The sequence below is a fragment of the Bidens hawaiensis genome, unplaced genomic scaffold, assembly GCF_021521415.1.
Source record: "Bidens hawaiensis isolate Kalapana, Puna unplaced genomic scaffold, B.hawaiensis_p1.1 tig00007738_1, whole genome shotgun sequence".
Taxonomy (NCBI): Eukaryota; Viridiplantae; Streptophyta; class Magnoliopsida; order Asterales; family Asteraceae; genus Bidens; species Bidens hawaiensis.
In genome coordinates this window covers 141,955-158,164 of record NW_027491537.1, presented here as the reverse complement: position 1 = coordinate 158,164, position 16,210 = coordinate 141,955, and the positions used below count along the sequence as shown (strand labels likewise).

Genomic DNA, 16,210 nt, shown 5'->3' with positions numbered 1-16,210 from the left:
TTAATAATACGTTTTTTGAATATATTTATAAAAAAATAAAAAAAAAATCCGCTGGAGCCCCTGCTCGCGCCCCTCCACACCAGGGCCAGGGGCTCCAGCGGGGGCTCCAACACCCATCTTATCCAGTTTCTCTCTCTGCCACACGTCACAATATTATTGGCTGGAGCCCCCACTCGCGCCCCCGTTGGAGCCCCCCACACCCCTCAGCCTTAGTCGTACTCGTGCCTAGCCATTAACGACTGCAAATTCATAACGACTATCAAGGTGGGGTCAGTGTAGCCACTCGGTGGGCCACCTTTTTATTTCTTTCTTCCTTTTTTTACTACACAATCACATTTTCATATAAACTTTTGGTTTCAATGTATATATTATAACAGTTTAGATACGATTTTCGCCAACAAAATATCGTTACAAACGTTTTGTCTTACGAGTTTAACTTAAAAATCGTCAAAACTGAGTCTTGAACGCCCTTATGTAGCATGTTATTTTTTTAATTAAAAAAAACTACAACAATATCATACTCAAAGTAAAGGGAACAAAATGTTCGTTTTTATGATGTAACTTTAAAAAATAAAAATATTATCGTATGAAAAAGTTATGGTCGTTTAAAAATTGAAAATGGGTGGGGAGGGGGGGGGGGGGTTGGTTTAAAATTAAAATAAAAAAACAATGTGTGGTATTCTTTAATTTTTCAAAAGTCTAGTAAAGTTGAGGATGAACAAATATAAATATTTTCAAAGAATTGAGGATTCACGTGGGATTTATGTTTGAAAGACTATTTTGTTATTCTTCAGCATGCTTTGTATGTCGTGCTATATGTTATACAGTTTGTAAATTCTTTAAAATCACATTTGTCTTAAGTTGCCCTCATCGCATACATTATATCTAGTATAGATATACAAAAGGATAAATTTGCTTCTTTTTTTTTTAAATAGCGGTTTGGATCCACCCTCAATACCTTAGTGAGCCTTCTCGAGACGGTATGTTATATAGCTTGTAAATCCTTTAAAATCACAATGTCTTAATTTGCCATCCTCTTGTACATCATATATAGAAATATAAATTTGCTTTTTCTTTTTTCTGAGACGAGATATCAATCGTCCATGCTGATTTTGATGCTCCATGCCACTTCCAAGAACACCATCAAGAAGGAAAACCCACCGCTATGGGAAAAACCCCTTAAATCAGGTTTTAAACTTGAGACCTCAAGAATCCCAAACCTTAATGGTTTAACCATCACCCCGTATCATTGAGCCATAAGATCAATTACAATTTACTAACTTTTTTAATAAATGTTCATTACGTTTAAGCACTATCATTATTCATTAGTCATAGTCATCTCTAATACCACCACCTAAATTAAAACTAAAACATACCACTAACTCTTAAAAGCTTAAGAACCGAATGGTTAAAAAAAACCTCAAATGTGTCCTTTTCAATATTAAAAGCTTACAATTGACTAAACAATAAACCTAGAGCTCAACTTACAATTAAGAAACATAGTATAACTAGGAAACTTAATAACATAAAATAGGAAATACAATTGAAGCCGTTCTAAAAAAAATGAAAATACAATTGAAATAAAAAAAATAAAAGATATTGTCATGATCTTCCTACATCAAGAACACTCACAAATTGTACCCTAAGAAGAAACAAAATAACACAAAGCATATAAACATATACCCTGACAAAATGTTTGTCGTTTGTCGATGTTTGTATACATCGTCTAAGTTTGAATGCCAAGAAGTTGTTTAAAAAATATTTTGTCGAAAAACGTAAACATACGTATAAATAATCGGTGTCAAAAATGAAAAAGATTAACCGTGTTTCAATAATAATCTTGACTATATACAAATGGAGTTGAAGAGGTTTTAAACATTAAAATTACAAATTGGGTTGACTTGAAACATGTTTGACCTGTTTGACTTGTTTTCTTTTTAGTCAACTTTTTAAAAGTTTTCCCATTTGACCATTAACCCGTTCATTAGCAAACGAGTCGTAAATGGGTTGAAATCGCCACTTCTAAAAATCCCAAAGAATAGAGATTTGTCAAAATAACAAATGTGTGTTTGACTTTTTTCAGGTCAAAGTAGCCCATCAAACCGGAACAATGTTCTCAATCATAGATAACCGAATGGGCTCATACCCTTCTGAATATGTTGAAAAGTTTCTATCTTTGGCTCTTTGGGGTGTCAATGACAAGCCCGAAAAAAGACCATCTATGCTAGACGTGGTCCTTGAGCTAGAGCACATACTTGAAAACGTGCCCGAAACAGGCGTCGACTTTTCCGAGCCCAAGTCAAACTTTTTTGTGGAGTCATCATCTACTTTTTATGGCTCATCGAATATCCCGAGTAGTGATCTTAGTAGTGGTGTTGATCCAGCGGTTTATCCTCGTTGATACGCGAAGTTTTGTGCCAGAATGAACATGTTTTGAAAGTACAAGGACTTAATGGTAATTTTAAAAAGTATGTCATAGAGTTGTATATTTGTATAGATGGTCCTTGAGAGTGAAATGGTTTGTTTTACAATAGAACCTAGAAGAGAATTTTGTTTTCTTTTTATTAAATTAACAAATGTAAATTGTATACTTTTCCTTTTTTTATATAAAGACTAAATAATTTTTGTATTTACATAGCTAATTTGTGGTTTGGGCTATTAAAAAATATACATTCACTCTTTCTACTTTAAATGGCTAAAACAATTGAGACATCATGGAGGGAGTGAGTAGCGGTCTAGTGGACTAGTGGTAAGGTCGATCAAATAGTGATTGTGAAAGAGAAGTGATTAAGGTGGGAAAAAGAGGAAATAAAATGAATTCATGTAATACACGGGTGTTTCAAGTAAATATGGACTACAATCCTAATTGAAACAATTTCAAAACTTGGTTACTAATTTATAGGGTAATCCCTAATTTAAATGTTAACTATACCGATAACGTGACTAGGAACACTCGTAAACTTACTGACGTTGTTTTCAAGAATAATCTCCATATAACAAAGAAGTAACACACGAGTGCTCTAACTTTTACCTTCATTACCAGGCTCCTGGAATATTTTCTTGGGGAGATGCATACACGTTCGGGGAATATCAAACTAGGAATTGTGAATTTGTGATAGTTGTGAGTCTCCAACATTGATTAGGATTTAGGTATAATGGGTAGCCGAAAAACGAGTCTCCAACAAACACGTACAATCATATATTATTTGTCACAATCTTGTTTCTTTGATTTTTATTTTGTGTTCATGTTGTAGTGTGAGAAGCTTGTCTAATCTACATTTGTATTGATCTTGGAAAACTTAACATGTATACCGTGAGCTGGATGAGTTCACTGTAACAAGTGGCGTATTGATTCCAAGTTGTTATAATCATCACTATATAGGGAGTTCTCTCATATTCTCTCATTTTCCTTATTCTATCTCGTATGCTACATGCCTACATCTGTGCCACAACCTTCCACGTTTTCCCGGTTCCCTCTCATTTTCCCCCAAACATCATAATGTCATCCCATTTTTCTTTATTATTTTTTTTTTCTCATTTTCCTCATTTCTTCTCAAAGCCCGAAACCACTCAAAAATAGAATCGGAGTAAACTATAGAATAGTCCCCGATTTTCATGAGAAAAAAAAAGTTAGCACAACCAAGGAATGGTATTCCTGACCGGCCCGTTTTTTCTCACCCACTCACTGGCTTCTTCGTCTCTTTCCTTTTGTACTAAGACCCATTGACTTTGTTGTTCTATTTTTTTTATGTCATATAACATAAGTATAATTTAGTCACAAATTAGGTTAAATCAAATCATATACTTTCAAAGTAAACCATGAAAATGCATCTCTCTCGAATTCTACACAAATTATGTTGCCCAATGACTAATAATGGAAACCTGATTCAAGTAGATCGAGCTGTTAATTTATGATACGACCTGCTAAACGACATGTCAACTCGCATAACACATTTAACTACTAAATATGTTAATAGCTCTATACGGCGTGTTTATGACATTATTATTATTATTATCAAAAGGTGTTGTTTTATAAATAATAAATCATGTTTATCATGTGTAAGTTTATTTTAGTGAGTATATAGATTGTATGGTGCCTTTTAATTCTTATTATTTTTAATTGTGTTTAGTGAGTTTATATCAATAATCGTGTTAAATGTGTCGTGCCATTCGTGTTATGTGGTTTCTTATATTTAAGCATGTTAAGTGTTTCATGTCATTTTTGTTATTGAGTCAATGAGTTGGTTATATTTTAGTCATGCTAGAAGTGTCGAGCCATGTAATCCACATATTAGTGTTTAAGCAAATGCATATTTAGTTAAATTTGTTATGTTTAATCTTAATACTTGTGTTAATGTTATCTGAAACCAATTTAACCTGACATTACACGTTTTAAGTTGTTTTTTACTCACAAAGTAATAGAACTACAGAAATCCATCAAATTAGTTGGTCGTATACTATTTATAGCATATGTATGAATCATTTTATTAAACTCTGGTTATTTTAGTCTATTATTTATAAAAATATAGTTACCACGATACATAAAATTTGAATTTGACAGCTTTCATACTTTTGCAATTGACAACTCACAACAGTGGAGTCCATGACGTGCGGGCCAATGTTTGAGACCCACATGAGCAAATGACCCGAAGACATCAATCTTCATTGTCAGCCGGAACTGGCTTTCAAACGCTAACATTTAGATTCAAATGATGATGCGAACTGATGTTGGATTCGATGTTCTTAAAAAGTGATTGGTGTTACGAAATGACCATAATACCCATCTCATGAGGCTTACGTTATTGAGAGTTAACATAATTGTTTAACTATAAACACAGTTATTACTTTTAACAAGTGTAGTGGATGCGTTTTTCTTACCGCCACACCATTGTCACGTAAGCGGAGTGATATACATAAACTAAACCATCAAGCACACATAATTGTTTAACTATAAACACAGTTATCACTTAATGTTTATTATAATAAAAAAATAGATGAGTGAATGTAATTGGTTAGAAAAACATGTGGCCCCAACTCTCCATGCCTCTTCATCTCGCCGGTGCACAGGCACCTCAAACGGCTGATGAGCCTCTGACGCTAAGGCTATAAACGGACCGAACCGGACGGGACCTCGTACGTGTTTGTCCGTTAAGCTTTTGTCGGACAAACAGACGATTCACGAACAATCTAATAAACGAAAATTCATGTCCGTTCATTAAGGAATTGAGTTTGTCCGTGCCCGTTCGTGAGTATTGGAAACAAACACTAACATACACTAATGAACAAACGAACACTAACGGACAAAAGAACACATGGACACTAATGGACAAGCAAGCATAAACGACTCTAACGAACAAACAAACAAACATAAACGATTACATATTAATTCAAAAAGAATTCACCCATAAATTCAGAATTACACCCGATGATATTCAAATATATTTAACACGGTGAACGAAACATTAATTTAAAAAAACTAACCATAGCACATGGACCCCACTCCAATAGACATCACCGACGACAACGACGCCACCGACCACCTCATCTCCACCGCCGTCTCCGGCGAAAACTCCGTCCATGACGTCACCTTCCAATTCCAACTCCAACAAGCGATACAAGCCTCTTTAAAACCTAAAACAGACGAAGAAGAAGACTTTATGGTTTACTTCAAGGGTTTGGTGAGTCATGAAACTGTTACGAATAATATTAAAATGTCATTTGTCGGTATCGGAGTTGCGATTTGTGATTCGACGGGTTCTTGTTTGTTTGAGTCATCGAAATCGGGTTTACTTGAAGCCGATGGTGATGGCGGCCGAGGAGCCGAAGGCGATCGGGTTGAACTTGAAGCTTTGGTTGAAGCGTTGGGTGTTGCTGATGCTAGGTTGAGGTTGAAACGGGTTCGGATTGTTACTGATTGCGATTCGGTTTATCGATATGTAAGTTTCTTTGTTGATTTCGTTCGTTAAGGAATTGAACTTGTTCACGAACGCAAACGAACATTTTTAATCCAAGACACCAGCTAAGTAGTTAATGCGGAAAAATATCTGATATCGGTCGAGGACAAATATTTGAGACTAATAATTTTAATATCGTGCTAAATTCATATATATAGCAATTTAAGACTAATAATTCAGTATACTTAAAATCGCTTACCATTAAAAAATCAATGTACAAAACATTAACAATCGTAGCAAGTAGGAACTTATTTCCTAACCTAACACTGAGTATTGAACATTAAAAATTGATAATTAAGACTTAAAACGGGAATATCGGTGATACGTCGGTCCAATTCAGTCAAATAGTGGCGATATGATTGGTACCGATATTTTACCAAGGGACCGATAACTGATATTATCACTTATATTGGTTAAGCGCTAGAGATCACCTTAATTAAATGTAAAGTTAAGCAGTTGAGATAATAATAATAAAAATCATTAACATAACCATCCCTTAATCAACAGTTTTATTTTGATAATGTCATTGAAGTACAAGTTAGATTAATTGTTGTTAGTTAAAACAAGACTTTATAAAACAAACCATTTACGAAACGAACTGAATATAAACAATAAATTTATAAAATTTAAATGCTAGGGTGTTTTTTACAAATTAAATGCTATAAATATAAAACAAACATTTTAAGTAACAAACGGAAATGAACACATTACCGGACGTTCACGAACACAAATGAACGAACTCAGCCTCTGTTCGTGTTCGTTCATTTAACTAAACGAACAAAATTTCTTGTTCATGTTCGATCATTTAACAAGAAACGAACTTCCCGTCGAACGGTTCACGAAGTGTTCGCTGAACGTTCGGTTCGTTTACAGCCCTAATGTCAACGCCAAATCCCGTCTGATAGTTGGATTTATAATCATTAGTCGACGGGAATATTACTCTACCAATTTCTAAAAACGAGGAGATTATTTGTCATTCGACGAGTTTATTCTGGCATCCAACGAGGTTGTCTTGGTGTCAGACCAATTTTTTTTGGTGTCCAACAAGATTTGTTTGGCGTCCGACGAGATGCCATTCGACGAGTTTATTTTGGCATCCAACAAGATTATTTTGGGCTCTGATGGGATTAAAAAAGGAAAACTGATGACCCGACAATATAATAAACAGGTGGCAACATTTGGTTGGCTTAAAATACCTACGACTAATGACTAAATCTAAGATCCGACATGATTTTGCATGGACGTGTTTGGAAAAGTTGTTCAAATGGACATTCTCTTGATTTTAACAAGTTAAATGGACATTTTGGTCATTTCCCTTTTTTAAATTTGAAGCAAGTTGACCCGTTTGAAATTGAGTGTGTGGTTTACGGTTCGGTTTTGACAATTTCCCTGATTCATAACAGACATTTACACTTTTGAGTATTATATTCATTAACCATATTTATCTTATCATCTTTAAATTTTAAAACAAACTAATACTAAAAGAAAACTAAAAAAAATCAGTTCAAAATGTTGAACCGTCAGAACCTACCTACAAACCAGCCAGTCGGCCGACCCACCCAACCAGCTGGTTTGGTTAGTTGTTTTACAAAACCATAGTTGACAGTTTGGCCCATAAGTTATGTCAAACTTGGTCAAACTGGACCGTAAATATCTCATTCTGCACTCACTTTTTAAATTTTAACATCTGGCTAAAATGTTTTGTGTCACCTTGGCTTTGGCAATGCAGCTTACCGGTGAAAGGCATTCAACAAACCACAAGATTGCAGCATTGGTTGATAAAGTAAACCTTATAAAGAGTAAATTCGTTTATCATGCGCTGTTTCACTTGAAGCAAAGTTTAATCATGTTTGTTTATAGACTAGCCAGAAACGCAATCAAATCCGAGACTGCCAAATGGGTTGGAAGCAATAGCGATTCTGACGTGACAGTAACCGAACAATGCAGAATTTGTTTTGAATACCTCGAAACTGGTCAACTGTTTCCAGTCAACAAATGCCAACACAGATATTGCTTTTCTTGTATTGGAAAACACATAGAAGCAAAGTTACTTGACGGGAAGTTACCCGAATGCCCACATGAAAAATGTGACTCCAAGATCGGAATTGAAAGCTGCAAGAAGCTTCTAAAACCAGAACTATATCGTAGTATTATGAGGTCACGAGTAAACGAAGCTTTTATCCCGCCAACAGATAAAGTTTATTGTCCGTTTTCAGATTGTTCGGCTTTAATGTCAAAAACCGAGGTTAAAGTACATACACCTACTTCGTCATTCATTACTGTGGGAGATACTGGAATGTGAAAATGTGTTGAATGTGACCGCCATTTTTGTATTAATTGCAAAGTACCGTGGCATCCTAATATTAATTGCTCGGATTTCATGAATTCGTTCTTGTTTCGGTCTTCCAACGAGGCGAAAGTAATGTCTTTGGCAACAAAGGAACATTGGCGCGAGTGCATAAAGTGCAAGAATTTGGTTGAACTTGCATACGGGTGCTACCATATATCTTGCAGGTATATGTTTGTTTTTCATTTGGTTTGTTTGTTGAGTCCGGGGTCTCATCGGGAGCAACCTCAGTATTTGTATCTCTTAGCCCTGGGATGGGTATCTAGGGGTGCGCATGCAACCACAAAACCGAACCGTGATCGAAATATTAGAACCCAAACAAAAACCGACGGTTTGGTTTTTTGTTACGTAAAAAATAAATTTTCAGTTTGGCTTCGGTTTTGCATGCAATTAACATCAAATAAACAAAACCGAACCGACTTTACAGATTTTCATTTTACACTGAATGTATGAGAATTTAACAAATAGTGTAACCAAATGATTTTAGCTAAAATGTATACTAATCAATCATTAATAAACAAAAAGATTTAAGTCCAAAGTTTTAGGCACAAATTCATTATTTTGGACTTTTTTTTTCGGCTTAAAATTTTAAGCCCAAATGTTAAAGCCGAAGAAGCCGAAACGAACCCAAATTGAAAAAAGCCAAAACTGACCAGTTTTCAAAACTTAAAAGTCGAACTTTCGGTTTTTGGTTCAGTTTGAGCCTAAAACCGACCCATGCACACTCGCAAAAACCCATGCAAATCTTACAACCCTACCTAAATCTGCCCATGATGTGGTTTGTTTTCTGTAGATAGCAACTCTGCTTAAAATTGAAATGTTGTAGTGTGGTTAAAGTTGAAGATATGGCTTGAATGTGATTGCAGATGTGGACATGAGTTTTGCTACAAGTGTGGAGCGGAATGGATTAATAAGACTCCGACATGCAAGTGTCCGATCTGGAATGAGCGTAACATTATCTATGCACAGCAGCGTTGAAATGGTTCATGATATTGGTGCTTATAGTAATTATAAATGATAAAAATATAATAACTGTTAATATTGATATTTGTGGTTGGATTGCAGGTGTTCCAATGATCTCCATGGAACACTTTTTTAGTTTAATGAATAGTTTGGTGCTATTGTTTGTATAATGATCATAATAGGCCATTTTAATCAAGTGACTGTACCAGTTTGTTACTATATATTTTTGGTGCTCAACAAAATATGCTGAGATTTTCAATTTCTCATTTAAGTAGGACAATAAAATCTTTAGTCATTCAATCTTTTTTTATTTATTTTTGGTGGTGGGGTGGCTACAAGGTGTTTTCGAGTCAGACTAAAAGCGTCAAATAACTAAGGATGAAGGTAGACTCGGAAACAGTGTTGTTAAAAAAAATTGTTGTATGGTTTGGAGTTAGCACTGATGTAATGCATAATCCCGTGAACCATCGAATTTTTGAACACAAGGTGCGTCCGAAGCCTTCTGGTTGAGGGCACGTCTGCGTGAGCTTCACGCATCACATTGGCCGAAAAAGAAGAAGATAAAATGACAACTACTACTTTCATTTCCTTTCTTATCCCTAATTCTTGTTAACTGTAATTTTGTGAATTCAGGTTTGTTCAAGAATTGCAGTTCCCATCATATTAGTGTGACATAATATCTAAGAGAATGACACTCAAATAGATAATCAATTAGGAAAAATAAAAATTGAATTTGGTACAATATCTTTGAAACCATTGACTAAATTCAAAATGTTATTTTAATTAATTAATGTTATTCACTCATTTGTGATATCCAAACATCATCTCGAATTCAAAATTTAGAATTCAATTTGAACTAGGAATTTACTCGGCGTGTTGCGCCGGACAGGTCGGTAAAATCTGGGTGGTGGTAAAACTCAAGCGTTGTTGGTCTCGAGCGTTGAGATGATAAGTCGACGTGAATTCAGTCGGTTTCTTACGATACCAGAAGTAAAACAAAAATGGCAGTTGGTTGGTTTTCGTTACGGTGGTACTGGAACTAAAACAAAAGGCAGTGACTTTATGTGAATTTGGTCGGTTTATTTCTCGTTCGTTACAGTACCGGAACTAAAATAAAAAAGAAAAAAAAATTGGCATCCGGTCGGTTTACGTTATGCTCGTTATGATACCGGAACTAAAACAAAAAAACCAAATGGCAACAAAACCTTAGCATTGTCAGTCCCGGACGTTGATGCAGTGAATTTACACGAATTCAGTATGTTTCCATTACACAAACAAAAATTGACGTTAGGTCGGTTCTCGTTACATTCGCTATACCAATGGTCAGTTTCTTTCTCGTTCGTTACGGTACCGGAACTAAAAACAAAAAATAAAAAAAAATTTGGTACCCGATCGATTTTCGTTACGTTCGTTATGGTACCGGAACTAAAACAAAAAAACCAAATGGCATCAAAACCCTAGCATTGTCAGTCCCGGACGTTAATGCAGTGAGTTTACACGAATTCAGTCTGTTTCCATTACGTAAACAAAAATTGACGTTAGGTCGGTTCTCGTTACATTCGCTATACCAATGGTAGGTTTCTTTCTCGTTCGTTACGGTACCGGAACTAAAAACAAAAAATAAAAAAAATTGGCATCCGGTCGATTTTCGTTACGTTCGTTATGGTACCAGAACTAAAACAAAAAAACCAAATGGCATCAAGACCCTAGTATTGTCAGTCCCGGACGTTGATGCAGTGAGTTTACACGAATTCAGTCTGTTTCCGTTAACAAAAATTTACGTTAGGTCAGTTCTCGTTACATTCGTTATACCAATATTGAAAAAGAAAATGAAAATGATATGGACAAGTTTGGTGCCGTCACTTGGTTAGCGGCACCAAACTTCTCTTTTATATATATACAAGAATTTTACCCGGCGCAAGTTGGTTGGTAAAACCCTACCGTTACGATGGCGAGTTAACACAAATTCGATCAGTATCGGTTACTTGCATTACGGTATAAACAACTTTGATAAAATCCAATCGTTAAAACACAAAAAAATAAATTCGTCAATTTAATATATAAGAAACAAAAATATTTAAAACGACGTTTATTCGTTCGGTAAAACACAAGCATTGTGGTACCTGGTGTTGCGGGGGAGAGTCGGTAAACCCGTGCGTTGGAAAACCCGAGCGTTACGATGGTGAGTCGATGCGAATTCAGTCAGTTTCAGTTACGGTATAACCAACGTTGGTAAAACCCAATTGTTAAAATCCAAAAAATTTAAATTCGTCAAATTAACATATAAAAATCTAAATATTTAAAACGACGTTATTCAGTCAGTAAAGCCCGAGTGTTGCAGTCCCCGGTGTTGTGCTGGTGAGTCGGTAAAACTCGGACATTGTCGGTGTTGCGCGTTGCGGCGGTAAGTCAACGCGAATTCGGTCAGTTTTGGATTCGTTCGCTACGGTACCAGAACTAAATAAAAAATCAATAAAACCCCGGCGTTGATAAAACTGAGTGTTGTCAGTCTTAAGCGTTGAGACGGTGAATTGGTAAAACTTGGGCGTTGGTAAAACCCAAACGTTGTCGGTGCTGGATATTATGACGGTAATTCGACGTGAATTCGGTTATGTTCGTTACGATATCGAAACTAAAACAATAAAAAACATAAAAGTTGATGCGACCAATTGTGTGGTGCCACTTGGACCAATAGAAGGTCAAGTGGCACCAAACTTTACCATTATTATATAGTAACTAGTAAATTACCCGTAGCGTTGCTCCGGGACTGGTCAGATATGCTTATACACCTGTCATGCTACTCTAAATCCTAAGACGCGAGCGTTAAAACAAATAAAGTATTTAAAACGACGTTTATTTGGCCGTTAAAACCCAAATGTTGGTAAACCCGAGCATTGTCGGTACCCGACGTTGTGGCAGTGAGTCGAAACAAATTTGGTCGGTTTCAGTTACGGTATAGTATAACAATGTTAGTAAATAACCCGAGCATTGTCGGTACCCAGCGTTGTGGCGGTGAGTCGACACGAATTTGGTCGGTTTCAGTTATGTCTGTTACGAAACAATATAAACAATGTTGGTAAAACCTAAGTGTTAAAACCCAAAAAATAAATTCGTCAAATTAACATATAAAAAAATAAAATATCTATTATGGAATTTATTCGGTCTAAAACTCGAGTGTTGTCGGTCCCGACATTACGGTGGTGACTCGACACTACTTCAGTCGGTTTCGATTACGTTTTTTATGGTTCCGGAACTAAAACAAAAATGTTCGTAAAATCCGGTCGTTGATAAATCCCGTGCGTTGTCTATTCCAGATGTTGTTGTGGTGAGTCGACACGAATAACAGTTTAGTCATCAAACTTAAAACAAAAAACCAAAAAAATATATATAATACTTGGACAGTTAGGCGCCGCCGAATGAACCAATCATAGTCCAGAGACATCAAACTTTCTTTTTAATGTAGATTCGAATTCGATTTCAAAATCAGTCAAATCATTTTGAAACCGAATTCGAATCTACATTTAAATTTTAACTGTTTTGAATTCCCATAACAGAAATCATAAATAATAGCGATAATCATGCACACGTTAAAAAAGATGAGGGTTTAAATACAAATTCATTTTTCAAATATACAATCAGTAAGTCCCTCCATTATCCCATAACACAATTTATTTAACAACTTTAACAACAAACAAACACTTCATATTCATGCACATATTCATATTCACAAAAACCCTCATTTCATCATCATCAAGAACATGTTCGAATCCGAATGGAACCGAATGCAGTACAATCTCACCCGATTAACCCACGATCAACTCTTCGCTCACTCGAACCTCGACGTTCCCGCGAACAAATGGACAAGAACTGGAGTGTATGATCAGGCATCAAACAATGAGGGTGGTTTCAAGGTGTATGTTAAAGGGTTGGTGAATGTTAAGTTGTCGTTGGCGGGAATTGGGGTGGTGATTTATGATGCACGTGATCGGTGTGTGTTCGACTTGCGAAAGCAGTTTTCGGTCGGGTTGGTTGATGGTGATCATGTGGTGGAAATGAGGGCTTTGGTTGAAGGGCTTCATGCAGCTGTTAAGCTTCGGTTGAAGCGAGTTAATGTTTACTGTGATAACAAATCGGTTTATCACTATGTAAGTATCTGTTAGTTATTTCATCAAATTGTTTTGAATTTGTTGTATGAATGTTTAGAGAATTTGAAGAGTATAAAACTTGATTTAGATCCTAATTAGTAATATTATATTCCTAATTAATGGTGATTTATCTTTGTTTAGATTGCACGAAAAACCCTAATTAATTTTGGGCTATGCTGATTATTTTTTTGATTAGATTGAAATTGCATGTTCTGTATTAGGGTTGTCTAATTCCGACATGACATGAAATTCGCGGGTTTGGGTTTGGTATAAAAGGGTTCGGGTCAGTTTCGGGTAGGGGTGTGCATGGTGGTTTGGGTAGGTTTTGTGCTAAAGTCAAACCAAAAACCGAAGATTTTTGAAAACTATCTGTTTCCATGTTGGTTTTGGTTTTTTCGATGATTTGAGCTTGAAAATTCTAGGCCGAACAGAAAATGAGTTTAGGCCTAAATGATTTTGTTAGTTGATAACTAATTCATTAATATTATTATTATTATACATGTGGCCTAAAATACTTAAGTTACATATATTTATAAATTGTTACCTGCAAAACCAAAACCGAACCATAAGTTCGGTTTTTACAAAAAAAAAAACCAAGCAGTCGTTTTTGTTTAAGTTCGGTTTTTTCGGTTTCATGCACGCTCCTAGTTTTGGATTGACCTGCGAATCTGTTTAGCTAAACTGGTCGGGTTCGTGTGTTGGCCCGTTTAACTTATATATTTTTTTTTCATATATTAATTTGGTTGGGTATGTGCATTTTGCTTAATGTTGTTATTTATAGTTATTAGTGTGTAATGTTGTTAATTATAGTTATTAGTATGTTATCATCAGGGTCTGTTACTATATGGCTTGTAAGCCCATAATATGTTTCTGGACTATTTTATCAAGGTTTTAACAAGATAATCAATATCATAACATTGTTTTCTTGATCCATCTATGTTAAGTGTTTGTTTCCATGTGTTTAGGCCCAATGAACCGAATCTCGTTCGGGCCTAAAACCAAACATTGAGCCTGATTCAAACACACTTTTCCATTTAATTATTTTCATTTTTGTTGATGCAGCTCACTGGTAAAGACAGACCAGCAAACAAACTGACTTTGAAAATGGTTAATGCATTGATCCTTATTATGAGGAAAATCGGTTATCGTGGCCCGTTTCTCATGAGGCAAAACAATATGAAGTCTGCTTATAACCTGGCTAATACCGTGATCCTGTCTCAAGCAATCAAATATGCAGAAAGTGCTTTGAAGCAATGCACAATTTGTTTAGAACACATCTCCAAACACAACATGTTTTCTCACAGCAAATGTTCGCATCGATACTGCTATTCGTGTATGAACAAACACGTGGAGGCAAAGTTGTTTCAAGGACAGCTGCCCGACTGCCCACACGAATATTGCACGTCTCAGCTCGATATCAAAGACTGCAAGAACTTTCTAAAACAAAACTTATATGATATTATGAGCGCGCGGATAACAGAAGCTTCTATTCCTCCAACCGAGAGAGTTTACTGCCCGTTTGTTAAGTGCTCGGTTTTAATGTCGAAGAATGAGCTCCAATATGCTGCTTCTACCTCGTTCTCAGAATTTGGGAAGAGAAAGTGTTCCAAATGTCGGGGTGTTTTTTGTATGAATTGTAAAGTACCGTGGCATGATGGATATAAGTGCTCGGACTATGTTAAATGTTTCCCGGGTCGGTTTGTTGATGAGGTGAATTTGAAGTCTCTTGCAGCGAGGAATAGTTGGCGTCAGTGTGTGAAGTGTATGCATATGATTGAACTTGCTACAGGGTGTAACCATATTAGCTGCAGGTATTGTATTCTTCATCTTGTTGTTTTGACTTTGGAATATTGTAATTTTATCAGATAAAAAGAACTGAATAAATGGTGTTTGTTTTGTATTTTGTAACTTGTAGGTGTGGATATGAGTTTTGCTACATGTGTGGAGGCGAGTATATTAACAAGAAAGCTACATGTGCGTGCCCGCTTTGGGAAATAGGCTACATTTTATATGCTGAGTAAATGATGGATTTTTCGACTTCTGTTATATGTTTCTGAAAGAATCAACTAAGCTTTTCACTAGACAACTCTGTTTTGTTTCATGCGTGTATAGTCGAGGGATTTGATATATAAAACATGTTCAATTGCTGCCGTTGTCCGGTTTATTAGAAAGATTCATTGTGTGTTGTTTAATTACTTTGCTTAGACCACCAGATGAGTCAACTGGGATGTTAAAAGTCAACTTTTAGAAATGGTTTCTGTTTAGTGAAGATTTTCAAACAGATTAAAGTTTTCAAAAGGTAATTTATTAAACATAATTACGATTATAATTCTAATCTCTTTTTATAAAGGTGCAATAGTAAACTCAAACTTTTTGTTTAAAAAGATACAAAAGAATCTATAATTGCATAAAGATACAAAATAAATATACAATGTGTTATAAATAAAAGTTATGCCTAATGTTAGTGTTATAAATAAAAGTTATGATGTAACAAAATACCATAAGTTTTCAGTGATCTTCCCCATCCAAGCAGCCGGCAACATACCCGTTTGTTCATTAACGGTACTAAACAAAGGCGGTAACATCTTGTACACCCCAGCAACCTCCTTCATAGCACCACCCGAACCACACCATCACCACCGTCCCAACACCAGTCCAAATACTTATCTTGGGTTGCAACCCCTTAACCGCCTCCCCGTTAATCTTGGCAATGTCCTGATACATTCCACTACTGATCATCAAATAATCTCTCAAAGCCCCATAGTTAACCCCCAATGCACCCAAAAGAGTCCTTAAGTAGA

The 16,210-nt window shown here is 35.7% G+C and overlaps 2 protein-coding genes across 3 annotated transcripts; both read left to right on the top strand.

Annotated features, from left to right (window-relative positions):
• Nucleotides 1–5,471: 5,471 nt before the first annotated feature.
• LOC143635917 (E3 ubiquitin-protein ligase RSL1-like) lies at nucleotides 5,472–9,458 on the top strand. 2 transcript variants are annotated; one of them, XR_013154148.1, is made up of 3 exons: nucleotides 5,472–5,936; nucleotides 7,684–8,468; nucleotides 9,168–9,458. XR_013154148.1 is itself a non-coding variant. In XM_077103630.1 (2 exons), the coding sequence occupies exons 1-2, from the start codon at nucleotides 5,490–5,492 to the stop codon at nucleotides 8,254–8,256; spliced, it is 1,020 nt and encodes a 339-aa protein (XP_076959745.1). In that variant the 5' UTR covers nucleotides 5,472–5,489; the 3' UTR covers nucleotides 8,257–9,023. The 2 variants fall into 2 exon arrangements, 1 of the variants encoding a protein (XP_076959745.1); XM_077103630.1 differs by lacking the exon at nucleotides 9,168–9,458 and having other exon boundaries at nucleotides 7,684–9,023.
• A 4,640-nt stretch (nucleotides 9,459–14,098) lies between these two features.
• On the top strand, nucleotides 14,099–15,278 carry LOC143635889 (E3 ubiquitin-protein ligase RSL1-like). Its single transcript, XM_077103608.1, has one exon. The coding sequence runs from the start codon at nucleotides 14,466–14,468 to the stop codon at nucleotides 15,276–15,278; it is 813 nt and encodes a 270-aa protein (XP_076959723.1). The 5' UTR covers nucleotides 14,099–14,465.
• Nucleotides 15,279–16,210: the final 932 nt, after the last annotated feature.